The 26,456-nt window shown below is 64.8% G+C and overlaps 1 protein-coding gene across 2 annotated transcripts; it reads left to right on the top strand.

Annotated features, from left to right (window-relative positions):
- Positions 1–25,402, top strand: CHID1 (chitinase domain containing 1). Of its 2 annotated transcripts, none has more exons than XM_046015264.1 (13): positions 1–105; positions 7,480–7,632; positions 8,144–8,293; positions 8,748–8,880; positions 9,576–9,620; positions 10,104–10,210; positions 10,556–10,617; positions 13,609–13,701; positions 16,895–16,996; positions 17,544–17,699; positions 24,710–24,790; positions 25,045–25,087; positions 25,223–25,402. In XM_046015264.1, exons 2-13 carry the CDS (start codon positions 7,522–7,524, stop codon positions 25,319–25,321), a joined length of 1,182 nt encoding a protein of 393 aa, XP_045871220.1. In that variant the 5' UTR covers positions 1–105; positions 7,480–7,521; the 3' UTR covers positions 25,322–25,402. The 2 variants fall into 2 exon arrangements, with proteins under 2 accessions (XP_045871220.1, XP_045871221.1); XM_046015265.1 differs by having other exon boundaries at positions 1–115.
- The last annotated feature ends 1,054 nt before the right edge of the window (positions 25,403–26,456 follow it).

Raw genomic sequence — 26,456 nt, 5'->3', positions numbered from 1 at the left:
GGCGTGCCGTGCGCGGCGGCTGCGCTCCAGCGTTCTGGGGCGGGACTTCCGGCAACGCCTGCGAGCGTCTTCCGGCCGCGCGCGAGGGTGGTCCGGCGGCCTCTGGTACGTGAAGGTGAGCCCCGCGGCAGCCGGTCGGGGTGGTGTCCGCGCCCCGCGTCTCGGCGCCTGCTGCTCCTCCTCCTCGCGCGGCCTCAGTTCCGCGCCGCGAAGTGGGCTCGCGGGGGACGCGAGTGAGAGCAGGAGGCGCGGCGCGAGGGAGCGCGGGTGTGAGAGGTGGAGCGGGGAGCGTGCGGGCTGCCGCGAGCGCGGGTGAGAGCGTGCGGGGCCGGTGTGTGCAAGACGGGGCGGGAGGGAGGACCTGAGGAGGAGACGAGTGTGACCAGTACGCTTAGCGTGACTTAGGTGGGTATGAGCGTGCGGGGCGGGTGTGAGCGGGGTCGTGTGAGCGTGCGGGGCGGGTGTGAGTGTGCGGGGCAGGTGTGAGCGGGGGCGTGTAAACTTGCAGGGCTTGTGTGAGCGTGCGGGGCGGGTGTGAGCGTGCGGGGCAGGTGTGAGCGGGGACGTATGAGCGTGCAGGGCTGGTGTGAGTGTGTGGGGCGGGTGTGAGCGGGGTCGTGTGAGCGTGCAGGGCGGGTGTGAGTGTGTGGGGCAGGTGTGAGCGGGGTCGTGTGAGCATGCGGGGCGGGTGTGAGTGTGTGGGGCAGGTGTGAGTGGGGTCGTGTGAGCGTGCAGGGCTGGTGTGAGCGTGCGGGGTGGGTGTGAGGTGCAGGGCTGGTGTGAGTGTGCGGGGCGGGTGTGAGCGGGGTCATGTGAGCGTGCAGGGCTGGTGTGAGCGTGCGGGGCGGTGTGAGGTGCAGGGCAGGTGTGAGCAGGGGCGTGTGAGCGTGCAGGCGCCTGGGAGAGAACAGGTGTGAGAGCCGGTTCCGGCCAAACGGTGGGAGTGGGCGTGGGACGGGTGGTGACCAGCGCAGTTAGTAGGCTGGGCTGTGAGCCAGGGCGTGGTGGCCACCCTGGCCCAGAGGCCAAGCCGGAGTGCGGGGCAGGTGGCCGGTGCTGGTTGGGGGTCGCCCGGCCGGGCCCCTCTGCGTTCGGCCACACGCCTTGAAAGCCGCAGAGTCGCACTCTGGAAGGTGCTTGGCCCCTCGCTTCCCGCAGAGCCAGGGGACAGCGGTTTGGTGGCAAAATGGACCTCGAGCCCCCTGTGGCGTCTGGGGTCCATGGCTGTGTCGGCTTCGTCACCTGCGGGCGGGACGCACCCCACTCCCCGGGCCGGGCCTGGCACGTGGCGCGGGGGCAAGGCAGGTCCCCGGGCGGTGCTGGTCCTGCCTCTCACGCTGCCCTGGCTTCCCAGAGCGCGCGCGCCCCTCCCGCGGGAGCACGGTGGGCTCCAGGACCTGTGCGGGCGAGACTGCGCGGAGCAGAACGTTGGCTTGCGGCGGAACAGCCGGACTCTGTTGGCCAGAACGTGGCTCGTGGCCCGCCGCGTGCTGGTGACACACTGGGGCGCGGCGGTGAGCGTTCCTCACGCTGCGTAGGACTGAAGAGTGAGACCAGGCTGATGAGTACAAGTCTGTTTCCTTTTTTTCTAAAGACGTGTCCGTGTCGGGGTGAGCCACCCAGCACGTGGGGGGACAGAGAAGCCCACTCCCCGCTGAGCGCGCAGCCTCTCTCCCCGACCCTGACTCCGCCACCTGAGCCGAGAGCGGGCGCTGGACGCTCAGCCCACGGAGCCACCCAGGCGCCCCTAAAAGCCAGTTTCTTGAAAATGAGGTTAGGAAAATTCGCAGCGTTTCCCCGAGCGTGGGCAGCTCTGGTGAGCGGCTTTCACGCGACACACAGCCGTGCACACACGCACACCTGTTCTGGCCTGTGACACGCCGCGACTGGGGGTCTCACGGAACACTTGAAAGTTACTGCAGTGACGTGCTGTCCTTTGTCGGCACACGGCGGACGGTCCTCCCAGGAGCTTGGAGTCCCCAGGACACAGGGGCTCTCGGCTGTTAGAGCAGATCGGAGACCCCTGCCTTCCAGGGCCCCTCTCGGGGACCCCAGACGTGACGTGGTCACCAACAGCACACTCTGCGGGCCCGTGCTGCCTGAAGGAGGTCACTGGTGGGTGCGGGGAGAACCGACATGAGAGCCGGGGCTCTGCAGAGAGCATGATGGGAGAATTTGCCCTCGGGCCTCGGGAAGGGTGGCCGGGTGCCCGCGGTGCGTAGCAGGGAGCCGTGGGAGGCGCCAGACAAGGCCTTGCTGCTGCTTAGGCCCCCCCAGGTCCCAGCCGCTCACACAGTGTGTCCTCCCTACCAGAGGTCAGGCATTCGGTCTGGAAAGCGCACGGCCGGTCAGGGAGTAGCCCCGCGCTCACGAGCAACCCGCTCATGATGCCATCGCGCCTCAGGCCGGGGCTGGCCGCTGGGCGCAGTCAGTAGCAGTGCGAGTCCCGGCCTTGAGCTCAGTCTGGCTCTTTCCGTCGCTGCCTCCACTGTATACGGAGCCTGGCAGGGTCCATCTCCCTCCCCCAGACGAGCTCCATCTCCGCCCTTTCCTCTTTCTTCCTTCTCCATGGGGTGCAATAGGTCAAGGGGCAGGTGAGCCGTAGGCAGAGGGGTCCCTAGGTGGGTGGGCAGTAGGTGGGGCAGTCTGTGGACAGAGGATGTGGCGGCTACTGGGGCCCACCCCAGGCTACTGTGGTTTGCTTGACGACCTCCCTTCCGCTTGGTTTCTCATACTTTCCATACTCAGTGACCCAGACCTCCACCCTGGAGCCAAGGAGGAGACTGAGGTCATGGCGGGGACCCAGGGGGGCGGGGGTCAAGGGGGGGTGCCTGGCAGAGTAGGCCCTCCGCCCCCCTCCATGCAGCTCCTGCCGGCAGGTGCGCGTGTCCCTGGATGCAAAGCCGTCCTCTCAGCTCTGCAGCCCCTCGTGCGAGCGTGTTTGCTCAGGTGTCTGTCTGGCTCCCGGCGGCCAGGCTTCCGAGAGTGAGCCCCTCCCAGCTCGGCAGCCACGATGTCAGCCTAACCTGATGAGTTCTGTGCCACCTGCCCTCTGCTGTGGCTGAGGGAGCCCAAGTCAGAGCTGTGGTCACGAGATGGGGGGGCAGGGACTGTTGTCCTTGATGATTCTGATGCCAGGAAGTGTCAGGAGAGGGGCTGCTGGGGAGGGGAGGGGGCAGAGGGTGGCAGTCTGGGCCCAGGTCTTTGCTTCCCTCCCCACAGCCCCTTCAGAATTGCCCTTGCGGCTGTGTCCCTTCTGTCCTGCTGTGAGCCCTTGGGCCAGCCTTGTGCCTCCCTGCCTCTTGGGGAGGGACCTCCAGGGCTCCTCACCCTGGCCTGTGTTCTCCCGCGGGCAGGTGTGCCTTGTGGCTGCCCAGGGAGTGACAGCCGGAAGCCATGCAGCCTGTGCTGCTCTGCCAGGGGAAGTTGCTGAAGAGGAGGGCTTGGGAGGAGGTCAAAACAGGCTCCTGGCCAGGAGGTCAACAGGATGGAGGGGATGGAGGGGTGAGTGCTGCAGAGGGCCTGACTCTCAGCACCTGACAGGGTGTACCCTGCCTGGGGCTCTGGTGACCCCCCAGCCACTGCTCATCGGGAGGCTCTGCCGGCTCCGTGGGGCCTGCGGGGTCTGCTCTGGCTCTGCCGCCAAGTGGCTCCTCGGCTGGTCTGGAGGGGCCGTCCTGCCGTGAGCCTGTGGACCACACGCAGCACACCTCAGAGCCGCAGTAAGACTACAGCCAGCCCGGGCCTGCCTGTTACTCGACTGCGCTGAGAGTGAACGACAAGGAGGCAGAATGGCTGGGGAGTGGGGGGGGTGGCGGGCAGCAGGAGAGCCAGAAAATAGAGCTGAGCCGACGAGATGCAGGGTGATGGGCACATAGCCCCCTCCTTTACTTTGTAGCATCGCCCTTTCCGTACTTTTCTCTGGAGGTGTGTATACACACAGGAATTCTTGAACAAGGCTGGCATCCTTTTGCATGTGTGCGTTTCATAACATTGGCACCCACCAGTGCACTGTGCACCGAGCACCCCAGTGCCTGTCCGTACTCAGCACACGGAAGCGTGGGTTACCCTGCTTGGGCAGTGCCAGGATGAACCTCCTCTGTTCCCCACAGAAGCTCAGGAGTCCCCCAGACTCTAATTTGTGAAAGGAAACGTATTGGAAAGTATATTTATGACTAGATTGTCATCCAGAATATCTGTGCAAATTTGACGTGAGTTGTTGCTGCCCCAGGTCCACATTGTTAGCATCGTCGTCTCTGGTGCTCACCAGCACTGGGAGTCAACTCCTTCAATTGCCGGTGAAGCGGAAGCGCTGTTTCTGGGACTTAAGGCCTCTCTGTGTGGTCCAGGGGATCTCCGTATATTCCAGGGCGTCTCCGCCGATTCCAGGGGATCTCTGTGTAATCCAGAGGATCTCCGCCTATTCCAGAGGATCTCTGCGTGTTCCAGGGGATCTCTGTGTGGTCCAAGGGATCTCTGCCTATTCCAGGGCGTCTCTGCCTATCCCAGGGGATCTCTGTGTGGTCCAGGATGTCTCTGCGTATTCTGGGGGATCTCTGTGTGTTCCACGGGATCTCTGCGTATTCCAGGGGATCTCCGTATATTCCAGGGCGTCTCTGCCTAACCCAGGGGATCTCCGCGTGTTCCAGGGGATCTCTGCCTATTCCAGAGGATCTCTGCATATTCCAGGGCGCCTCTCTGTAGTCCAGGGGATCTCCACGTATTCCAGGGCGTCTCTGCCTAATCCAGGGGATCTCTGTGTGGTCCAGGATGTCTCTGCGTATTCTGGGGGATCTCTCTGTGTTCCAGGGGATCTCCGCATAGTCCAGGGGATCTCCGTATATTCCAGGGCGTCTCTGCCTAATCCAGGGGATCTCTGCGTGGTCCACGATGTCTCTGCGTATTCTGGGGGATCTCTGTGTGTTCCACGGGATCTCTGCGTATTCCAGGGGATCTCCACGTATTCCAGGGCGTCTCTGCCTAATCCAAGGGATCTCCGCGTGTTCCAGGGGATCTCTGCCTATTCCAGAGGATCTCTGCATATTCCAGGGCGCCTCTCTGTAGTCCAGGGGATCTCTGCTTATTCCAGAGGATTGCTGCCTAATCCAGGGGTTCTCCACGTGTTCCAGGGGATCTCTGCCTATTCCAGACCGTCTCTGCCTAATCCAGGGGATCTCTGTGTAATACAGGGGATCTCTGTCTATTCTAGAGGATCTCTGCGTATTCCAGGGCGCCTCTCTGTAGTCCAGGGGATCTCCACGTATTCCAGAGTGTCTCTGCCTAATCCAGGGGATCTCTGTGTGTTCCAGGATGTCTCTGCGTATTCTGGGGGATCTCTCTGTGTTCCAGGGGATCTCCGCATAGTCCAGGGGATCTCCGTATATTCCAGGGCGTCTCTGCCTATTCCAGGGGATCTCCGCGTGTTCCAGGGCATCTCTGTGTGTTCCAGGATGTCTCTGCGTGTTCCAGGGGATCTCTATGTATTCCAGGGATTTCTGTGTATTCTGGGGCATCTCTACCTATTCCAGGGCGTCTCTGTGTTACAGGCATCTCTGTATCTTGGGCATGTATAACGTGGGGTATTTCTGCATTATGGGTTATCTCTATGTTACAATGTGTCTGTATTACACAGCATCTCTATTATGGGGTATCTGTATTGCCGGGTTTGCCTGGCTTTACAGGGTATCTGTGATAGCAGTCTGTATGGGGTGCCTGTGTGTTAGGGAGTTTGTGTACTAAGTTGTGTACTAAGGAGTTCTGTGTACTAAGAGGTATGACTACACCTCGTTATTTCCTATATTTTTGCAGTGGGGCATTTTTTATTGGCGTGTCTTTCTTCTTTTTTGTTTAAGATTTTATTTATTTATTTGGCAGATAGAGAGCACAAGTAGGCAGAGCAGCAGGCAGAGGGAAAGGGGGAAGCAGGCTCTCCATCAAGGAGGGAGCCCAATATGGGGCTTGATCCCATGATCCGTGCCGAAGGCACCTGCTTAACTGACTGAGCCACCCAGGCGCCCCTTATTGGAGCCTCGTACTCTTTTTCTTTTTTTTCTAACATTTTATTTATTTATTTGACAGAGAGAGATCACAAGTAGGCAGGGAGGCAGGCGGGGGTGGGGGGGGGAGCAGGTTCCTTGCTGAGTAGCGCCCGATGTGGAGCTCAAATCCCAGGACCCTGGGATCATGACCCAAGCCGAAGGCAGAAGTTTTAACCCACTGAACCACCCCGGTGCCCCTTATTCTTTTTTTTTTTTTTTTAATATTTTATTTATTTATTTGACAGAGACAGTGAGAGGGAACACAAGCAGGGGGAGTGGGAGAGGGAAATACAGGCTCCCCGTCAAGCAGAGAGCCCGATGTGGGGCTCGATCCCAGGACCCCAGGATCATGACCTGAGCAGAATGCAGACACCCAGCGACTGAGCCACCCCAGGTGCCCCGACTCTTTTTCTTGATTTGTAAGAGTTCTTTGCTCATTATGGATAGATGATGGGTAGGAATGCTTTGTGAAGTACGTTCTAATTATTTTTTTTCTGGCTTATTCTTTAAATTTGCTTTTTTGTTTCCTAAATGAAAGTGTCACTTTTTTTTTTTTTAAGATTTTATTTATTTATTTGACAGCGCACAAGCAGGGGGAGCGGCAGGCAGAGGGAGAGGTAGAATCAGGCTCCCCCCGCCCCGCCACCAGCAGGGAGCCTGATGCGGGTCTCGATCCCAGGATCATGACCTGAGCCAGAGGTAGCTGCTTACCAACTGAGCCACCCAGGCGCCCCAAAGTGTCACGTTTCTTTCTTTTTCTCTTTCTTTCTTTCTTTTTTAGGATTTTATTTGTTTATTTGAGAACAGAGCACAAGCCGGGGGTGAGGGGCAGAGGGAAAGGGAGAAGCAGACTCCCCACTGAGCAGGGAGGCCAACACAGGGCTCGATCCCAGGACCCCGAGAGCATGACCTGAGCTGAAGGCGGACACTTCAGCAACTGAGCCGCCCAGGCGCCCCTAAAGTGCCACATTTCTGTGTGATGAATTCCGTTGGCGTGTTCTTCCCTAACCTCCACGCTGCTGGCGTACTTGGAAGGCCCTTCTCTGCCTGAGTTTACGGAAGCAGACACCCATGTTTTCTTCTAGCCCTTTCCATGGCTCTGCTGTTTTACACTTAAGCCCTTCAGTAGCCTGGATTTCTTTGGGTTAGTGGGTGGCAGCCGCCGTTTTCCCAGATGGCACCCGTGGTCAGGGCAGCCCGGAGGCAGTGGGGAAGCTTTTCTGAATAGCAGCAGGGAGGCCCCTTTCTGGGCATCTGAAGGACAAGGGGCCGAGCAGTGCCGGGGGCTGGGCAGGCCGCTGGGGCTAGCCCAGGGTAGGGCTCTGGCCCGGGACCAGTGCCCAGGCCAGTGCCACGAGGACCCAGGCCCTGTGAGGGCTCCATTTGGCAGAGGGGACACCGCACACTGCAGGCAGTCATGTGTGCTTTGCCGTCCCCGCAGCCCCCGGCCCCCGAGGTTGGAGCGCACCGTGGCGCTCCCGCCATGAGGACACTGCTCGGCACACTGTGGCTCGCTCTGGCCTGCAGCCCCGTCCGTACTACTCTGTCAAAGTCAGATGCCGGAAAGGCCGCCTCGAAGACGCTGCTGGAGAAGGTAGGCATGTTCTGGAGGCTGGCTTCTTCCTGCCCCCTGGAGTCCCGTGTCGAGGCCTGTGATGCTGGACTCTCTGAGCCCAGAGCCTAGGGCCTTGGCCTCCTTGGGCCGCCGGCCAGTACTGCCCCAGGCTCTGGCTGACGGCCTGAGGGGGAGCAGTTTCTGGCGATGGGGCTGAGGGCGTGCTGGCCCTCGCTAGCCCAGAGTTCGGCCTTCACCCTGCCTCTGCTGCTTCCCGCGGCCACACTCTCATCCTGCCTTGTGGAGTCCCGTCACATGCGCGGCAGTCGGGCGGATCCGACAGGAGACTCGTCCGCCTTTGTGCCATTTTGCTGGGATGGGAGAGCGAGTCCTTAGGGACTGTCAGCTCTTCAAGGGTGGGCCTTTCCCTGTGGGCTCCGGTCAGCGGCGCCGTGTTGGTCCCAGGACACAGTACCTGCCTGATCGGAGGACCGTTGCGCAAGGTACTGTGGCCTACCTGTGGACTTTGATCCTGTTGCTTTGATCTCAGACTCAGTTTTCAGAGAAGCCTGTCCAAGACCGGGGTCTGGTGGTGACGGACCTTAGGGCTGAGGATGTCGTTCTGGAGCATCGTAGCTACTGCTCAGCCAAGGCCCGGGAGAGGCACTTTGCCGGGGATGTCCTGGGCTACGTCACTCCGGTAAGCCGGGCCCTGGGGCGGATAGGGAGGTCCTGGGGGTAAGGTGGCCACTGGAGTCCCAGCCCCCTTGGAGGCCACCTTTCTCTAGATGTGGCCGGTGCTACCACTTCATCTCTGGTGGCCCAGAGCTCTGACCTGCCCTGGCTGCTCTGCAGGGGGAGGAGAGGGGAAGGGAGAAGAAGGGAGGGGAAGAGGAGGAGGGGGCTGGAGCCACGGAGTTTCTCCTGCCGCCTCCACTCTTCACCCCATTGCCGGTGCCCCAGGACTCCCAGGACTGCTGCCATGCAGGGGTATGGGGAGAGAGTGACCGAACAAGTGACAGCCGTCCTGTGGGTTTTCTGGGGACTTGTCTTGCATGGCACTGGGGGGCCTGTGGTGTCCCGGTCCAGAGGTGTCTCTAGGGCCCTCTGTCCACAGCCGCAAGTGCGCTCTCCTGTTCTCCATTTTCTGCCAGTGGAACAGCCATGGCTATGATGTCGCAAAGGTCTTCGGGGGCAAGTTCACGCAGATCTCGCCCGTGTGGCTGCAGCTGAAGCGGCGGGGTCGGGAGATGTTCGAGGTCACGGGCCTTCATGACGTGGACCAAGGTTCTCGCGTTGCTGCTCATCTGTGCTGGTCCTGAGGGCTCAGAGGGTGTGAGTGCGTGTCCGCCTGTGTGAGTGTGAGGGTGGGACTCTGTGTGTCTGGGAGTGTGTGTATAGCTGAGTGTGTGTGCACGAGCGTGAGACTCTCTGCCATTGGCCCAAACTCTGTCCCCTTCGGTGGTTTGTACACAGGGTCCAGGGAGGAGGTGTCTGGGAGGGCCCAGCTGTCTTGGCAGCCACCTCTGTGAGCACGCACCCAGGTTCACATAGCGGTTCCCCTCCGGGGTTTGGAGAGGGGATGTGTTAGCTGGTTGTGGTGTTCCGAGACCCGAAGCCATCCCTTGATGCTGGGAGAGCAGTGTCAGAGGACACAGGCTGGGCAGCACTGGGACCTTGGCCCTCAGGCACCCCTTTAGCTCCAGGAAACAGTCCCAGCCCCCTCGGAGGCCACCTTTCTCTAGATGTGGCCACTTCGTCTCTGGTGGCCCAGAGCTCTGACCTGCCCTGGCTACTCTGCAGGGGGAGGAGAGGGGAAGGGAGAAGAAGGGAGGGGAAGAGGAGGAGGGAGCTGGACCCACGGAGTTTCTCCTGCCGCCTCCGCTCTTCACCCCATTGCCGGTGCCCCAGCATTTTCTCCCTTGGGAGCGGGCTGGGTCTTCCTGCCTCCCTGCTTTGACGGTGCTCTCCTCGTGCCACAGGATGGATGCGAGCGGTCAGGAAGCAGGCCAAGGGCTTACGCATAGGTAAGTCTGGGGGGCCCGCGCTGTCAGGGCACCTGGCCCTTCAGCCACACGCTGTGAGGTGGAGGCCCTGGCGGGACCAGGCCGAGAATGATGCCAGCCCTCCCTGCCCGGTCCCGGGGCTCACAGCTGGCAGGGGTGTTCCCAGAGCGCAGTGGGATTAGCAGGGCCCGGGGATTGGAGCAAGGGAGCCGGTGACAGCTGCGCAGGAGGAGCCGTGCGGGGTGGGGCCGGCGGGGCACTGGCCCGGGCGGAAGGCAGTCCGGCAGGAGCCAGGCGGTGAGGAGCTGGAGGAGTGCGGGTCTGGGCGTCCGGAAACGTGGTGTGTGCAGGGAAAAGAGGTCGGCGTTACCCGACGGCCCTGCCTTGCCAGGCCGTACAGGCGCTCAGCTGTGTGGTCCTTCTGCTGTGGTGGCCAGCGGCTACCCTGAGGGCAGGGCCCAGTACAGAGGGATCACAATCCCTGTGTGGGTCTGTTCCCCCAAGTGCCCCGACTCCTGTTTGAGGACTGGACTCATGAGGACTTCCGGAATGTCTTGGACAGCGAGGACGAGATAGAAGAGCTTGGCAAGACCATGGTCCAGGTGGCCAAGGTGAGGCCTGGCACTGCATGGGGTCAGCAGGGGCTGCCCTAGGCTTCCTCTTGGCCACAGAGGTCCTCTGGGCTAGGGAGGCCTCCCTTGGGAGACACCTGGCTGCCCACTTCCCTCCTGGCCCTCCAGGCTCCCAGGGATTGGGGTTGGAGAGGCACATGAGTGCACAGGACACACGAGGCTGAGCCCTTCTGCTCCCGGCTCCTGTGGGGACCTCCACACTGCCCCCTTCAAAGAGGGGCTTCGGGGCCTGCCACAACCTCCCTGATGTGTGGTGGTAGCTGGCTCTTCCCACCCACCCCTCCGAGGCGATCGGACCCTCCTCACCTGCCCTGTGCCTTTCAGAGCCAACACTTTGACGGCTTCGTGGTGGAGGTCTGGAACCAGCTGCTGAGCCAGAAGCACGTGTGAGTGGGCTGTGCGCTCTCCCTGGCCCCCCGGCGTCCTGGAGGAGGCCGAGGGAAGGACTGAGGGAGCACCATCATGGGGAGGGCTTTCTTCCTGCAGTCCACACCCGGGGCAGGGACAGCACCTCAGCAGCATTCGAGGGCCGGCGTCCAGCCCTCGCCACGCAGCATGGATGGGGAAGGGAGTGCGATACGCGTCCCCCAGGATGCCTGGCAGGGGAGGCCGGCCCAGGTGGTAACAGCAAGGACGTGAGCAGGAGCTCCTCTGCCGAGAAGAGACCTGTGGAGCGCGGTTTCCGGGTCATCTAGGACAAGAGCAGCCGCCCAGGCCCTCAGGCTCTACGTGCTCCCCTCGCAGCGGCACCCGCACCGCCTGTGACCACAGTGACCAGGCAGAGTGGGAGTGGTCAGGTGTCGCCTGCAGCGGCCACCACCCATTTCTGTCAGGGACATGGGGTCGGCCCCACGAAGGACCGGGTGTCGTCGAGCTCTCCTGTGCGGGGCGCTTTGGATGTTTGCACAGCAGAGCAGTGGTGTGACCTACACGGGGCCGGGGACAGCAGAGGCTGGCGGCCAGCTACCCCTGGCTCTGGAATAGCCGTCCCCTCCCTCTTCTGCCTGGAGGAGTCTCAGCTCAAAGCCTGAGCCATTCCCCCACCTTGCTTCTCCATGCCCAGCTGCCCCAGCAGGGAGCCCTGGGCTTTGGCGGCCCCCCCTTTCCTCCCCTGTGGCTGCAGGCCGTTCTCCGCCCGCTCAGAGGCGCCATCGGAGTGCAGGTGGAAGGCGTGCCGTTGGCTCTCCTCTCTTCCTGGGGCCCGGCGGGCCTGGGGACTCCCTGCCCAGGGTTGGAGGGGCAGGCCTGGCTGGGCAGCTGTGGCTCCCACCGCACTTGGGCCCAAGTCCGTAGCCCCGGGAACGCCCTGAGGCCCAGTTTGTGGGGGAGGGTGGGTGAGATAACGTGAGCCAAGTTGAGGGGCTTCCCGTGTTTGTCGGGAGCCAGCATAGGGCCAGTGTGCGAGGGGTCCTGGCTCAGCCGAGAGACCCTCCTCACCTCTCCCAGGCAGCAGCCCTGACAGGGTGACCTTGCAGAACCTTCTGGAGGTGGAGCTGGAGCCCTTCCCCTGCAGCTTCTCACCAGGCAGCTTGATTCTGCCCGCTCACTGCAGGGTGGACACCTGAGCCGTAGCCAGGATGTCGCAGGCACGGGTGACGGGCCGGCCAGCAGGGTGGGCAGGTGGAGTTGGGCGGAGAGCAGAGCAGATGGCTCGGGCCACCATGCTACCTGGGAGCCATCTCCCAGGACGGGATGGGCCGGGCTGCAGTGAGGCATGATGGGAATATTTCACGAGGCCGTCCCACCTGTCACCCTCTTTGGGGCGTCTGACGAGATGTCCAAGGGCACCGTTTCCTTCCGGTGAGGTCAGCCTGGAAAGGCCGTTGCGGGCAAATGCTGTGCGGCACATGGCCTGTGTGGTGTGCTGGGGACGACGGCACAGCGCTGCCTGGACGCCCTGGACGCCAGGGTCCAGCACCCTCCGGCCTCCCTCCCACATACGTCCTCTGGGGAGGAGCAGATGCTCTGAGCAGCTGGAGCAGGCAGGGCTGGCGCCCAGCTCTAGTGAGTGACCTGGCCCCCTCCGTGCGCGCCCAGGGCACAGGTGACCCTGGGTTCCCAGCTGGTGAGTGCTGCCCCCGGAGCACAACACCAGCCTTCCCTTCTCACAAAGACGCAGTCCCAGGGTCGTCCAGAAAGCTAGGAAAGCTGGTGACGGTGCTGCAGACAACGTGACAGCTGTTGGCAGCGTGGGTGGGGACACGTGCCCTGCAGGAGCTTGACCGGATCCCAGGCCGCCTCACTGCAGGAGAGACCCCCCGCGCCAGGCCACACTCCTGCTGAGCCGACGCTCCCACAGTCGGTACCCAGCCCGTTCTCATCCAGACGGCCGGGGCCACACCTATACCCTGCCACGTGTGTGGGGCCTTGAGGTGGGCACTGGGCCCTGGGCCCCGGCTGTGCAAGGGCAGCCAGGACAGTACCCGCCGTCCCTGCTGGGGAGCGTCCCGCTGCCCCAGCCCCTCCGCTGGGCCCACACGTGGACACTGGACTCACTGTGCTCTGCGGCCCGGGCCCAGGCCAGACAGCCCAGAGGCAGCCTGGCTTCCTGCAGGGCTCCTGTGTGCCTGTCCCTTGGTGGTCCTCGCTGCGTGGCATGAGGGGGAGGGGGGGCCCGGAGCCGGGTTAGTCTCCATCCCCCTGGCCATACCTGGTGTGCCTCTAGGGGCCCGAGGAGCCCATGCCTGCAGCTCCCTCTGTCCCCCACCTGGTGGCCCACTTCCTGTTGAGACCTGTCCAGGCCGAGTGGAGAGTCGCACCTGCTGCCCCCCCCCCCCCCCCCCCCCCCCGTGTTCCTTCTTCACCCCCCACCCTAGGACTGAGACAGATGGCTGTGTCTGGCTCTTCCAGGCTCAGGGGTGGCCACCAGAGGGGGCTGGGGAGTTGGGGCCAGTGCTCTGCGGCGCTAGGCTAGGACTCCGCCTCAGCACAAGGCCTGGCTGGTGCGGCTGCCCTTGCTTTTCTGGTCCCGAGAGGCACCTCTCAGGTGCTGTGTGACACCCAGTAGGTCAAGTGGTGTTTCCTGGCCTGGGCTGACGCAGTCACTAGCAGGTCAGCACCCAGGACACCTTTAGGTCCTTCCTCACCCCTGGGCCAGGCTGTGTGTCTGGGAGAGTCCAAAGGTGACGGGATGCTGCCCAGACGCCCCTTTTTTCCCCATGCCATTCTGAGGGTGACCCTGAGCAAGGAAGGACAGGAACCAGGCACGTTCTGAGCAGGCCCAGTTTGGGAGGCGGGTGGCCCTGCGGGACCTGCCAGGCTGCCTTGGGCGTCTGCGTGGTGCAGGGCTACACTGAAACCCTCCAGGGTGGTAAGTGCCCATGCAGGGGTGCCTGGGCTCCTTGGCTTCCCGTCCTTGATCTCCGGGTTCTTCGCAGGGGTCTCGTCCACATGCTCACCCACCTGGCTGAGGCCCTGCACCAGGCTCGGCTGCTGGCCATCCTGGTCATCCCACCGGCAGTCACGCCCGGGTAAGTACCAAGCTCGCTGGGGGCAGGCCGCTCCTTCCTGGTCGGTGGCAGACCTGGGTGGGTAGATGCTGTGGGGCTGGGGACCCATATCAGCCATGGCGGCATGTCCCTGCACGTCAGCAGCGGAAGGCTGCACCCTTCCCCCCAGGCATTGGGAGACGTTAGAGGTTCTTAAATTTGAAGGGCCACGTCTTTTAGACACTTCTACTCTCAGGTGCAGCTCTGGACCTTCCCCACGACGTAGACAGGTCCTTGGGCGGTCAGGGCCATGTGGTTACACGGCCTCCTTCCCCAGCCCGGCTGTTCACCCTTCTGGACCCCAGGGGACAGTTGTTGGAGCCATGTCCCCTCTCCCCAGGACGTCACCTGGTGCCCGGCACCATGGATGTTCCAGCTCTGTCGTGAGGACCAGGGGCAGACCCCGGGTCCAGTGGCGGGGTGTTGTTGGGCACCTGACTACAGAGGTCCGGGTGGGACCAACTGGGGCTCTGCTTGGCCTTTGCTAGCCCGGCGCTGTGGCCCACAGGAACAGGCTGCACTCCCGCCGCTGGCCCGGGAGGAGGCAGCTGGCCCCCCATCAAGTGGCCACGGGGTGATGTGCTGAGGGGTGGGAACCGCATGGAGGGGCCTCCGGGGCCTGGGATGTCCAGCCGTGGTTCAGAGCCCAGTGGCTATGTGAGTGGCGCTCACAGAAGCGCCAGTTGCCGCGTGGAGCAGGGCGCTCCAGCAGCTACAACCGCTGCTCCTTGGGGCAGCGCTGGCCTGGCCTTCGTGCCCCCCAGTCCCCACCGCGTGTCACCAGAGGCTGTGGACTGTGCTCCCCTGTGCCCTTTGCATGACCTGGGCATCGGCCTGCTTGCTGAGTTTTCTCCCCATGCTTTCAAGGTCCCCAGTCCACACCTGTGTCCCCAGGCTGGCACCTCCCTCCTAGAACAGGGCAGGCGTTGCTCAGCCCAGGAGGGAGCGCAGCCGGAGCCCTGTCTGTCCTTCACCCTGCACGTGCAGACGTCTGTGTGCATGCTGGTGAATGCGTGGGGGGTGCGTGTCCTGAGGCTCTGGTGGGGCCTGCTGCTCCTGGGGCAGGGGCTCTTGCGGCTGCCTGAGGTTGGAGCTGGGGCTGGGCCTGGGCCTGAAAGAGGAGCTTTCCTCTGCGAAGGCCCAGATAGGCCCTCTAGAGCCTGTGGGCTTGGCTATGGCACTTGGTGCCCATTTCCCGGGTCTCTCAGTTTCTGTGGGTGGCTCGGGAGCGGGGGTGGCTTGGCCTTGTCATTGTTTGTGGCCAGGAGCCATCCGTGGGATGGGTGCAGGAGGCGCCGTCCTCAGAGGCAGGGCCGGGGTGCCCGCCTGCAGCCCTCTCCACAGAGCCTAGCGGCTTCTGGTACAGGCATAGGGCAGGGGTGCGGAGGAGGTGCTGAAGAGTCAGGGTGGTGACGGGTTGGCCGCCCCCCTGGGCCTGGCCTGGAAGGGCAGGACTGTGGTGGGTGCATCTGTGCCCAGGGGTTCTTACCCTGAGCTCCTGGCACCGAGGCAGGCAGTAGACACCCCGACACCCCGACCCTCATTCTCTAGCCACCAAGGGCAGATGCACCACGCTAAGGCAGCTGAGGGGGGATCTTGGGGGGACCATGGCCAGTGTGGTCAGGGCTGAGGGTGGGGTTTCAGGTGTGATGGGCGCCCTCCTGGCTACCTGGGTGTGCACCGTCCCAGCCGTACGCCAGCCCAGCGTTTCCCCGCGGCTCTGGCTGGTGGTGGCCACAGGAGCTCATCCCATGGACGACGGGGACCCCGTACGCACCTGCTGACGGCTCCCCAGCAGGCCCAACAAAGCCCGCGTCCTGGCATTTTCTGTGGCAGGACGTGATCGTGTGGGGGGACGCCATCGTGCCCGTCGTCCACCTCCCGGAGGCCTGCTGGGTCGGGCAGCCGTGCTGACCTTGAGCCCTGCCCCCGGGGTTGCAAGCCTGCCCCGTGGAGCTGCTGCCTAGAGCTGTCACCGAGCTGTGAGCTCCCGGTGGAGGAGGAACCGAGGGCTTGCGTGTCCCCCAGACCTGTGGGGAGCAGATAGGGAGAGCGTGGGCAGTGACACCTGCCTTCCACACACCATCTGTCAGGTGCCCAGCAGGGCTGCTGTGCGGGCCGCCCTGGGGCTGGTGGCAGAGCCCAGTGGCCACGCACAGAACCTGCACTGACCCCAAGGAGGACCGGGCGCCAGAGAGCTAGTCGGGGGTGGGACTTGGCTTTACCACCAATAGGTGACCCCTCTCTGGTGTCTGGGGGCAGAGAGCAGACAGAGGAGAAGGGATGCAGCGTCGAGCTACAAGCACGCAGCCTCCGGGGAGCAGGGAGATGGGACAGGAGCCTCCCCGGGGAAGAGATCAGTCGGCACCATGAGAAGTGGGGTCCCCTGGGGTGCCTGAGTGGCTCAGTGGGTTAAGCCTCTGCCTTCAGCTCAGGTCACGATCTCAGGGTCCTGGGATCGAGCCCCGCATCGGGTTCTCTGCTCAGCGAGGAGCCTGCTTCCTCCTCTCTCTCTGCTTGTCTCTCTGCCTACTTGTGGTCTCTGGTCTGTCAAGTAAATAAACTCTCTAAAAAAAGGAGTGGGGTCCCCGGCAGTTTGGGGCGACTGCAACAGCAGGTCCGAGTGCAGACATGGCAGCGGGTCGGGGATGGAGGAGGGAGGTACCCACCGTGTGGGGTGGAGCAGGAGGGACTGATGGCGAGGGTTGGGAGTCTGGGGAGGGCAGAAGCTGCGGAGGTGCACAGGCTGGGAGCTGTAGGAGGAAGTTTTAGGGGAAGACAGACCCCAAGGGGGGACAGTGGGCTGCAGGGCCCCACCCTGCCCAGGCCAGCCAGCTTGGTGTGTAGGAAGAACCGTCTAGAGGGGAGGCAGGAAGGGCCGGGACGGAGAGATAGGAGCCTTTGCAAGAACGCCAGCATGGGGCTGGATCTGGTGGCCTTCTCAGCCCATCCCTGCCCTTGGAGTGTGGCCCCGACTTGGCTGCGGGCTGAGTGACAAGTTACTTTCCAGGGAAAGTGACCTGCAGCCCTCTAGAGTGGAAGAAGGAAGGGGCGTGGTCTGGGAGCCCCCACAGCCCGCTTGCCGGGTCCTTGGGTGGGCTCAGGTGCCAGCCGGGGATGGGGCTGGCTGGGCTGTGAGCGATGGGCAGTGCAGGACACACGGCTCTTGTGGCAGGACCGAGCAGCTGGGCATGTTCACACACAAGGAGTTTGAGCAGCTGGCCCCTGTGCTGGATGGCTTCAGCCTCATGACCTACGACTACCCCACAGCGCAGCAGTGAGTGTGTGCGCCAAGGGCCCCGTGGGTGCCGTGCCTTGGGACAGAGATGCTCACCTCGTCTGGGGCCTGGACACCGGATGGGCGGAGGGGCAAGGCCTGGTTTGTCACCAGTGTGCTTGGGGCCATATTGCCGTCAGCTCTTGGTTCCAGGGACGTAGGCGGCCTGGTCCCTTTTCCCCCGAAGCCCACAATTGCCCCTGCACTGAGCAGCCTTCGCATTTTCGGGGCATGAGAGGGGAGAGGACAGCCCTCATGGGAACACCATCGTGGGGTGTCCATCTGTCCGCTGGCACCGAGCCTGCCTTGTCGCCAAGGAGAAGCTGCTCCTGTGGGTGGGGTCACTGCTTCAAGGGAGCCTGGGGCCCGGGCGGTGTCGCAGCGCGGGCCGCAGAGGCGGGGCTCCAGCGGGGAGGTGCCGCAGGAGTCCTGCTGTCTGCTGCCCTCCTTTCCCCGCGCGGCCCGCTGCCGAGGCCTGGGGTGCCCACGGTGCGTGGCGGGAGGCCTCTGCCGGCGGCTGAAACCCACTCCTCCCTCGCTCCCGCAGGCCTGGCCCCAATGCCCCATTGTCCTGGGTTCGAGCCTGCGTCCAGGTCCTGGACCCCAAGTCCAAGTGGCGCAGCAAGATCCTCCTGGGGCTCAACCTCTATGGCATGGACTATGCAGCCTCCAGGGACACACGCGAGCCTGTCATCGGGGCCAGGTGAGCCCAGGGTCCCCACGACGTGGCACGGCCTCCTGTGCTGGCCTGCGCCCCGGCCCTCGTTCCCATGAGTCTCCCGGGGGTGGTAGCTTAGACCTGGGGAGGGGCCGGGCAGGGTCTGAGTCTGTTGGGTTGGGCGGCACTGTCCCAGCACGGCCGCCGGGACACCCCTTGACCCCTTGAGGTTCCGCCCCGTCCGCAGGCGGGCAGACTGCCTGCCCAGCGCGAGAGGCAGGCGGGCCTGGCCCGGGAGGCCCTCGGTTCGGGCGCACACCCACACTCCCTGCGGGGTCGTCTCCTGCCCCCTCGTGGCTCTTCCTTCCCTTCTGCTGGTGGCACATTCCGTCAGCCTCAGTGGGCGCTGGTTTTTTGGAAGACGCTTCTGCCGGACGCGTGGCCCCAGGCTGTCTCGTCCCTGTCTTCCTGCTGCCGGCCCCGGCGCTGGGCGCAGTTTGGTGGCCGTCCCTTCACGCGTTTTCCTTTCTGTGGTTTGCATTGAGTTTTTGGGATCCGTGTCTTTATCCTTTTCATGAAATTTGGAAAAATTTTGGCCAGTTTCTTCAAATTTTTTTTTTCTGTCCCTTTTTTCCTCTTTTCTCCTTTGGGCTCTCAAATTCGTGCGTCAGGTCGGTCGTCCCCGCTCGCTGGCGCTCACGTTGTTTGCTCTCTCGCTCGGTGTTCATCGGCGTCCCGTGCCCGGGGCTCGCGCGCTGTCCCCCCCTGCCTTTCCCGCTCCCGTGCAGTGGGGCTCACGTCCAGAGGGCCGTGCTGGGTGTCCCGCCGCGCGTCTCCTGCTCCTCGCATGTGTGGGCTTGGCTGCGACAGCCACGCTCAGAGTCCGGCCGCCCCGGTCCAGTCTGCCGGCGCTTCTCTCCCCGTGCTCCTGTCTGGCCGTTGCCCTGCGGACCTGTGCTCCTGGGGCGGCCTCCAGATGTGCTTCTCTTGGGGCGTCTGGCCGCTCTTCTGGAGCGCTGTCCGTCGGCGCCGATTGGGTCTGCGGCCTGGGGGCCTGCCCGTGGCCCCTGCCGTTCTTGGGGGCGCTTTCTCTGTGGGTCACCTGCAGGCCTGCCTCGGCCAGGGATCTGGCGTGTCAGCCTGGGCAGGGGGGCTGACTGCTCAGTATGCTGCCCTGCCAGGCCTGTCTACGCCTGTCCGGACCTGTTGTCCGTGGAGACCCCTCCGGCGGTTTCCGGGGGCAGAAGCTATTCGGTTGGCCCTTGGCTAGACTCACGCGTTCTGAGGGGCTGCTCCTCGCCACCTACCCGGGGTTGGGGGGGGGGGCTTCCAGGACAAGGAAGAATGCCCGTGGGGGAGCCGTGACCACCTCTCACTTTGGCTGTCCCCTCCGTTGGGGCGACATCAGGATCTGCTGTGCTCTGTGGCGGGGACGGGCTGGTGATGGCCCCACCAGGAGCACGTCCCGTGTCTGCACAGCTGATGCCGGGGTCCAGTGCGGGCCTGTAGTGCCCACCCCTCGCCTGCCCCGGCACTGGGCGCGCTCTGTCCGAACGAGGACCTGCCGCTCTCTGCTGGGAAGGGCCTGGGGAGGTGGCATGGCATCAACAGCAGGAACCAGGACAGGAGGCCAAGGACCGGCTCCCCAGCTCCTGGGGACTGAGGTGGTGCCTGGCCAATTGGCAGGGGCGCCGCCTCACCTCCTGAGGCAGACTGGGCTTCTCGGCACCGGGCCGCCCCGTCCCCGAGAGCTCCCCGCTCCTGTTCACCTGTCCCTCCGGCCAGGGCCGCTCTGTGCTCCTCCTGCACTGCCCCTCCCCCACTGCAGCCCGCACTGATGGGATTGCTAAGAAAGTTCTAGAAGTACTGCTGGGGCCCCTGCTCTGCCCCGTGTCCTTGGCCAGGTGCCTGGCTCGTGGAGGCAGTGGCAGAGCCGCGTGCAGAGCTTGGGCTCCCAGCACCAGCCCCCAGTCTCCAGGGAGCCTCGCAGCGCTGTGTGCCGACTGCGCAGCCGGCCGTGGGACCCTGCCTGTGAGGCCACAGGGCCCCAGTGCCCCCTGCCTGCCCCTGCTGCAGCCTCGGCTCTGCTGGCCCAGGCCTGGGCAGCCAGGACGTGGAAGCCCTGGGGCGCTCAGGCCGCCTGCGCTGCCGTACCAACACTGCAGACCCTCACTGTCCCCGGTCCCCGAGACGAAGCCCCAGATGAAGGAGCGGGCAGGGCGCCCCCCCGCCCCCTGCCCCAAGGCCTCTCTCCTCGTTTGCGGATGGCCGTGCTCCCCCTGGGTCCTCACGGGTCGTCCCTCAGTGCATGTCCCGTGTCCCGATGCCCTCTTCCTGTAAGGACCCCGGTCACACGGGATCAGGGCCACCCCGGGGACCCCGTGTTCCCTCCAGCAACTCTGGAGAGGTCCCAGCTCTGGATGCGGCCACATCCTGGGGCGCTGGGGGTCGGGGCTCCAGCATAGGAATCTGGGGGACGCAGTTCATCCCTGCCACCACCTCTGGGGGGAGAGTCACCGTATACACTTGGGCCCACAGCAGCCCGTGGCGTGGATCCTCAGGCTTGTTAACCCCCAGTCTAGCCGTGAGTCCCGCACACACCCACTGGTCCCATGCTAGAAGACACCACGAGGCCTCCAGGGGCGACCAGCATCAAGCCCCCGACTGTGGGAGGCGGGGAGGCCTTGATTACGCGAGCCCCCACCCACCGCCTGCCCCCAGACTTGCGGGACTCCTGGCTGCCCCCCCATCCTGCTCCTCACCCTCTTCTGGGAGGTCCCCCACTCAGGCTGCCAGCCCCTCCCCTGCGGGCAGGACTCCGAAGAGGGGGCAGCATGGCTCTGGCCTGAGGGTAGCGGGTTGGCGGGAGGCTGGGCCGTGTGTCCCGGATAAACACAGGCCGCCCTGACCAGTCAGGCAGGAGGCCACCACCCAGCCTCCGCGTCCCCCTGGCGAGCAGAGGGCAGCTCAGCAGGGCCTCCCGTGTGTCCGAGTGGGCACGGTGCTGAGGTGGCAGGGCCACGGCCCCTGCATCTCAAGGGCACGTGGAGGTCAGGCCACCTGTCCCACTTCAGCCCCGACTGGTGGGTGTGTCCCATAGAGGGGGGCTGAGGGGCCTTGGGTGGTGCTGATGGGCCTGTGGCCGGTGGGTGGGCAGTACTATAGCCTCTGGGCATTGGGTGTCGACCGACCTGAGGCTTTTTAGCAGGCAAGGGGTCACGTCTGCTTCTCGGGAGGGCGGTGGCGGCAGGCTGCCCCAGAGTCCCCTCCACCCCAGGCCCCTGCCTGCCTCACTTTAGAATGGGGCCAGGCCTGGTGCCCTGAGACCAGGCGAGAGACTGTGGTCCTGATGGTGGCTCCTGGGGCCCTCCTCATACCCCGCCTCGTCCCCCTCCATGTCCCCCCCAGTGTCCCCCGTTGTCCCCTCACAGCCCCCGGGTGATCACAGGCTGCAGGGCAGAAGGGGCCGGCGCCGCAGGTTTTATCTAGTCCTTCATTGGCCTGTGCAGTGGGATCCGGGCGGATAAAGGTGTCGTTAGTCCCTGGGATGTTTGAGGGAAGGACCAGGTGCCCCCGGGGGGGCCACCTCCTGCTTCGCTTTCCTCTCCCCTGGGAGTCCCCTCTGGATCCTGGTAGGCGGGGGGCCGCACCCTCCACGGTGGGCAGGAGAGGCCGTGGGGGGGGTGCCTGGGGGGCTGGCGTCCGAGCCCTGTGAGAAGCCCCCCGGGGTCCCAGGAAGGGCTTCTTACGGGTCCAGTGACAAACAGGGCTGCAGTTCCCACAAGGGACCCTTGAGCCTCGAGCCCCAGGTGAGGTGTGGAGGGGCAGACACGTGGCCCTCAGCGTGGTCACTGCCCACAGCCCCCCGTGCAGTCACATTCACGTTTAGGGGGACTTTGCCAAAGCGGGTCTCAAGCAGAGCCTGTTCCTGGCACAGCACTTTCCCTGGGCCTCGCGGCACAGTGAGCTGGCCCTGTGGAAGGGCTCACGGGGCTGCCGGGGTTGGGAGCGATGTCCCCTGCCTCCTCGACAGGGGAGTCGAGCCTAGAGAGGGCATCACATCCCCCACCCCAGGTCAGTCTGCAGTCCCGACAAGGACCGCAGCTCCTGGTGAGAACAAAGGACACAGAGCGGGGTGATGGCGGCTGGCCCCCCCCCAGCGTGGGCTGAGCACTCTCCCCACACCCGGCGTGAGCCCCCCGCACCTGAGTGCCTCCCGCCGACGTAACACGGACAGGAGCTGCCCTTTGGGCCCCTGCGGGTCCGTCTCCCCCTCCTTTGCCCACAGCCTGATTCTTCCGGGCAGTTCTCCCGGCCTGCAAAGGGGCCTGACATGGGGGCCCCTCTCAGGGCCACGCCTCTTTGATCCGAGAGCCAGATGTTAGAGCTCAGCTCAGCAAGGCTCTGGATTGGGGGGGGGGGGCGGCGGTCCTGGTCGGGCACCCTAGAAAGGCAGTTCACCAGGAGACACACCCTGGCCAGCCCCCCCCCAGGAACCTGCCGTGATGCACCCCGTTCCCCACGCAGCTGGCAACGGGCCAGGTGTAGGGTGCTGGGGACCCCGCGGCCACTCGGGCTCACCAGCTCTGCACCAGTAGTAGCCGGGGCAGCCTGTTTCAGGGTCATCTGCCATCCCTGTCTTGGCCTCTCCGACGCTGAGCCCTGGCCCGGTGCGGCAGGTGTCCCCAGTCCCTTCCAGGGAGTGTGGGACCAGACCCTTCACCATCTGCTCAGCCCCAGATGGAGCCAGGAGCCCGTGGTGGGGGCAGGAGGCCAGCTCCCTCGGGCCTGGCCTGTGGCCTCCTGGCCTCTGCCAGCCAGGCCTGGGTTCTGTGGCTGCCAAGGGGCCTCAGGGACCGTGGTCTGCAGTGCCTGAGAGTCCCTCCCAACTTACCAGTCTCTGTTGGCCATCCCCAGACAACACACAGACCTGTCATGAGGATGGCCAGGCTCCTCTGTGTGGCCTGGTCAGTCTCCAGCTTTGGGGATTCTGGGCAGCTGTGAAGCCCCGAGGAGGTGGTGTGGGTCTAGGTGCCGATCTGTAGGTCCCCGTGCCTGCCAAGCCCTGCCCGAGAGGCTGTCCTGCTTCGCTGGCGGGCCGAGATGTTCCCTAGGGCCTAGCCAACCCCGCAAGACCCCCAGCACCAGTCCAGGTGGACACTTGTTCTCCTGAACCTTTGGGGCCTGCAGCCCCCACACGCGGGGCCTCTCCTGTCCCTGCCCAGGGATTCCCCCCAGGACCCGAGGGAAAGTCAGCCCCAGCTGGATCACAGCCAGATGGGTCCCTAACGGGCAGGTCATGCTTGTCAATCTCCTTGAGATCCAGGGCACCAGAGCGTCACGGGCACTCAGGGGCTTGGGATGGACACTTCCCTGCAAGGCCAGTCCCTGTGGCCTGACAGCGGTGCTGGGAATCCCACTCCTGGTCAAGGACAGCAGGGCCTCGCAGGCAGCCTGCTGTGTCCCCATCGCCGTGCCCCATCTCACTCCAGCAGCCCCTGGGCGGCCTCCCTGGGCTGCTGCTCGGGTCTGCGGCCCTGAGCCTTGCTTTGGTCTTCGTCCTCCTCTGCTGGGTCCTGCCTCCCAGCAGCCTGCTCTTGTCTTGGTCCTGGGCCGCCTCTTGCACGTTGCTTGGAGGGTGCCCACCCGTCACGGCCTGGCTCCCTGGGTGCCTTCTGCTGTGCCCTGCCCATGAGGGGCAGCCCTGGGGGAGCCCCACTGCCTGTCAGGGGGCCCTGCAGGCCAGGGTCCTCGTGTCACCCGAGATGTGACTGGCCCAGAACCCACTGGACTTCTAGCGTGGGCCTACGTCAGAGAGACCCTGCTCTCCCCACCCCCGGCCCGAGAAGACTGTCGCACGGCCTTTGGGGAGGCTGGGTCGGGACCGCTCCGAGGGGGCTCGGGGTTGGCAGGGGCTGGGATGAGGTGGCTCTGGCTGCAGCAGGCAACGAGGAGAGGCCGCCGGGCATGTGGGTCCCCCCTTTGTGTTTGTCAGGCGCTGGGACACCTGGCCAGGGGGAGGTCAGGAATCTGGGCCGGCAGGGACCCCTCCTGAAGTCGGGGTGCGAGCAGGTCGTTAGGCCAGCTCGGCAGCGGTCCAGCGTGGACGGCTTAGACTCGGCCCAGCCCGTCGCGTGCCTCTGGTCTCGTGGGGGCAGGGGTCCCAGTGTGGCATGCAGGGAGACCTCAGGCCCTGCCACAGAAGCCACAGGCTAGTTGCCTTTGGAGTGGAGGGGCCCCTGCCCCCCTCCCGCCCCCCGCAGGGCCCTCCCCCCCCGCTGTGGTGGGTCTCGCGCACACGCACCCTGATTCTGTCTGGCCTCCGTGGTACTTTCCGAGTACCCCCTTTCTGAGGCCTTGTCACCGTTGGGGGAGGCGTCCTTCACACCCACAAACTCAGCGTGGCCAAGCCTGCCAGACAGGCCCGTTCGGTGCCTTCATTTGTGCCGCTGACCCCTCAAATTCCATAGTTTCCTCACCCAAAAAGAAGCCCTGGACCCTCTCAGCAGCAGCTCCCTGGCTGACCGGTGACCACTGAGCCGCGTTCTGTGAATTTGCCTCTCCTGTGACACTCAGCAGTCCCACGGGCGCCTGCTCTGCCCCCAAACGCACGTGCCCTCACTCTCCACACAGACACTCGTGGGGCAGAGAGGACACAGCAAGAGGCCCAGTCGGGACACCCAGCGCCTTGGTGCTGTCGCACACTTAGCCGCGCAGCCCACGGGTGCCGCCGGGCCCGCTGCTCCCATCTCCGCAGCCGTCTGTCGGCAGCTCTGTCCTTCCCCGGCCCCCGAGGGAGGACTCGACGCCCCCAGCCCACGCGGGCCAGGGTCCCAGGCCCAGGGCTGAGGGTCCCGGGCGCAGTTCTGTGCTCCCGTATCACGGGTGCACACATGACCCTCCCACGGTGGGGGGTGCTGCGGGCACTGCCTACACCGACAGGGGCCGAAGCCTCCGCGTCCCCTGCCTGCCTGTGACAGCCCCGACTGGCGTGGCCCCTTGAGGTGTCTGGGCAGTCTCCGGGACGCCCACACCCATGCCGCGGCCTCCCGCAGGTACATCCAGATGCTGAAGGACCACAGGCCCCGGATCATGTGGGACAGCCAGGCCGCAGAGCATTTCTTCGAGTACAAGAAGTGAGTGTCCGGCAGGAGGCCCTCGGTGAGGGGTGTGCCTGCCCAGGCTGGCCAAGGGCTCCGGGGCCACCAGCCCGAGCACCGCCTCCCGAGGGCGGCGCGGCCCAAGCAGTGGGACCCGTGGAGGGCCCTTCCCTGCGGGATGCAGAGACCTCTGCGGGAAGGGGAGGGGGGCCGGCTCTCCCTCCCACGGGCGCCGGGGGTGGCGGGAGGAGCAGGGGCCGCAGGAGCCCGAAGCGCATCATCTTTTGCAGAAGCCGCGGTGGGAGGCACGTGGTCTTCTACCCGACTCTGAAGGTACGGGCCGGCCTGGATGCTGGGGGTGGGCTGGGGCAGCAGGTGGAGCCCCTCCCACCATGACCCCTGCCCTCAGCGAGGCCGGGGCTGGGGGGCCGGGGTGGGGAGGCCGGGCTGACGCTCCTGCGGTGGCAGTCTGTGCAGGCGCGGCTGGAGCTGGCCCGGGAGCTGGGCGTTGGCGTGTCCATGTGGGAGCTGGGCCAGGGCCTGGACTACTTCTACGACTTGCTCTAGGCCTGGCCGTGAGCGGACGAGTGCTTCCCCGGCGACGCAGTGACCGGTTCACACGCGAAATACAGACTCTTCTCGGTTTTCCGTTCGGTGTCTGCTGCAGTCCTCGAGCGGTGGCCCAGGGGTCCTGGGAGCCAGGCCTCTTCACCGGCGATGTGGGGAGGGGCCGTCCTGGCGGTGTTGCCCGGAGGACGCAGGCCCTCCACACCGCCCTCACTACAGCCGGGCCGACTCTCTCCACTGCGGACCCCCGGGCTGTGCTGAGGGGGCTCGGCCTCTCACTGCCCACACCGGCCCGGTGAGCCCGGCGAGGGTGTGGGGGCCGCTGGACAAAGCCCGGCGCAGAGCAGCTGTTCCTGTCCCACAGAAAGACCGCTGTGAGCCCCTGGGTGCCAGGGGGCCGGGCGGTCGTCGGGTTCTGCCCGCAGGCGTAGCCAGGCTCCCGGAGTGAAACAGCAGGAGAGACTCCCGGACTGCCTGTAGCCAAAGACAGCTGGCCCCGGCCCCCAGCCCTCAGCTAAAAGGGCTGCCCGCCCCTGCTCCCCAGCCACTGGGCTCCAAGCAGCACAGCCCCCTTGGTAGGCATGCCCGTCCAGGGCTTGGTGCTGTCGCGGGGCCAGAGTCCTGCCAGGCCAGATCCGACTGAGCGGGCAGGCGCTGAATGGGAACTGGGGCTTCCATGCTGCGAGTCTGGGGGCAGAGGCCGTGCTCCCTGCTTTCCTGCTGTGGGACGTGACGCAGGAAGGGTTCTGAGGGGCAAGGCCAGCCAGTGCCCTGTTGGAGTGGCCCCACGGAGGACCCCTGCAGTTCCGAGGGGGGCGGGGGCAGGGCAGCCTGCTAGGGCAGATGAGGAGTCTGGGCCTGCACAGAGGGACGGAGAGAGCGTGTGGGGCTGAAGCGAAGCTGTCACGGGAAGTCCGTGTGCGCACCTGCTGTGGGTGTGTGTGTGCTCGAGCATGCGTGTGCACGTGTGTTCGCACGTGTGGCCGTCTGCTTGAGGGTCGGCACGTGGGGCCACAGCAGAGGGTTCCCCGAGTCCCCACACCAGCGCCCCTGGCCATGGGCAGGAGCGGAGGAGGGAGCTGTAGGCACAGGCCAGCAACCCCTTGGCCCAGCTTCAGAGGCCCGGGCTGGAGGG

This window comes from Meles meles, chromosome 8 (assembly GCF_922984935.1).
Source record: "Meles meles chromosome 8, mMelMel3.1 paternal haplotype, whole genome shotgun sequence".
NCBI lineage: Eukaryota > Metazoa > Chordata > Mammalia > Carnivora > Mustelidae > Meles > Meles meles.
This window is presented reverse-complemented; position numbering and strand designations above follow the sequence as displayed.

Coding starts and splice junctions, on each gene's coding strand:
- CHID1 (XM_046015264.1), top strand. CDS start 7,522: ATGAGGACACTGCTCGGCACACTGTGGCTCGCTCTGGCCTGCAGCCCC. Junction 16,997..17,543: donor GACTACCCCACAGCGCAGCA/GTGAGTGTGTGC, acceptor TCGCTCCCGCAG/GCCTGGCCCCAATGCCCCAT. Junction 25,088..25,222: donor TCTTCTACCCGACTCTGAAG/GTACGGGCCGGC, acceptor CTGCGGTGGCAG/TCTGTGCAGGCGCGGCTGGA.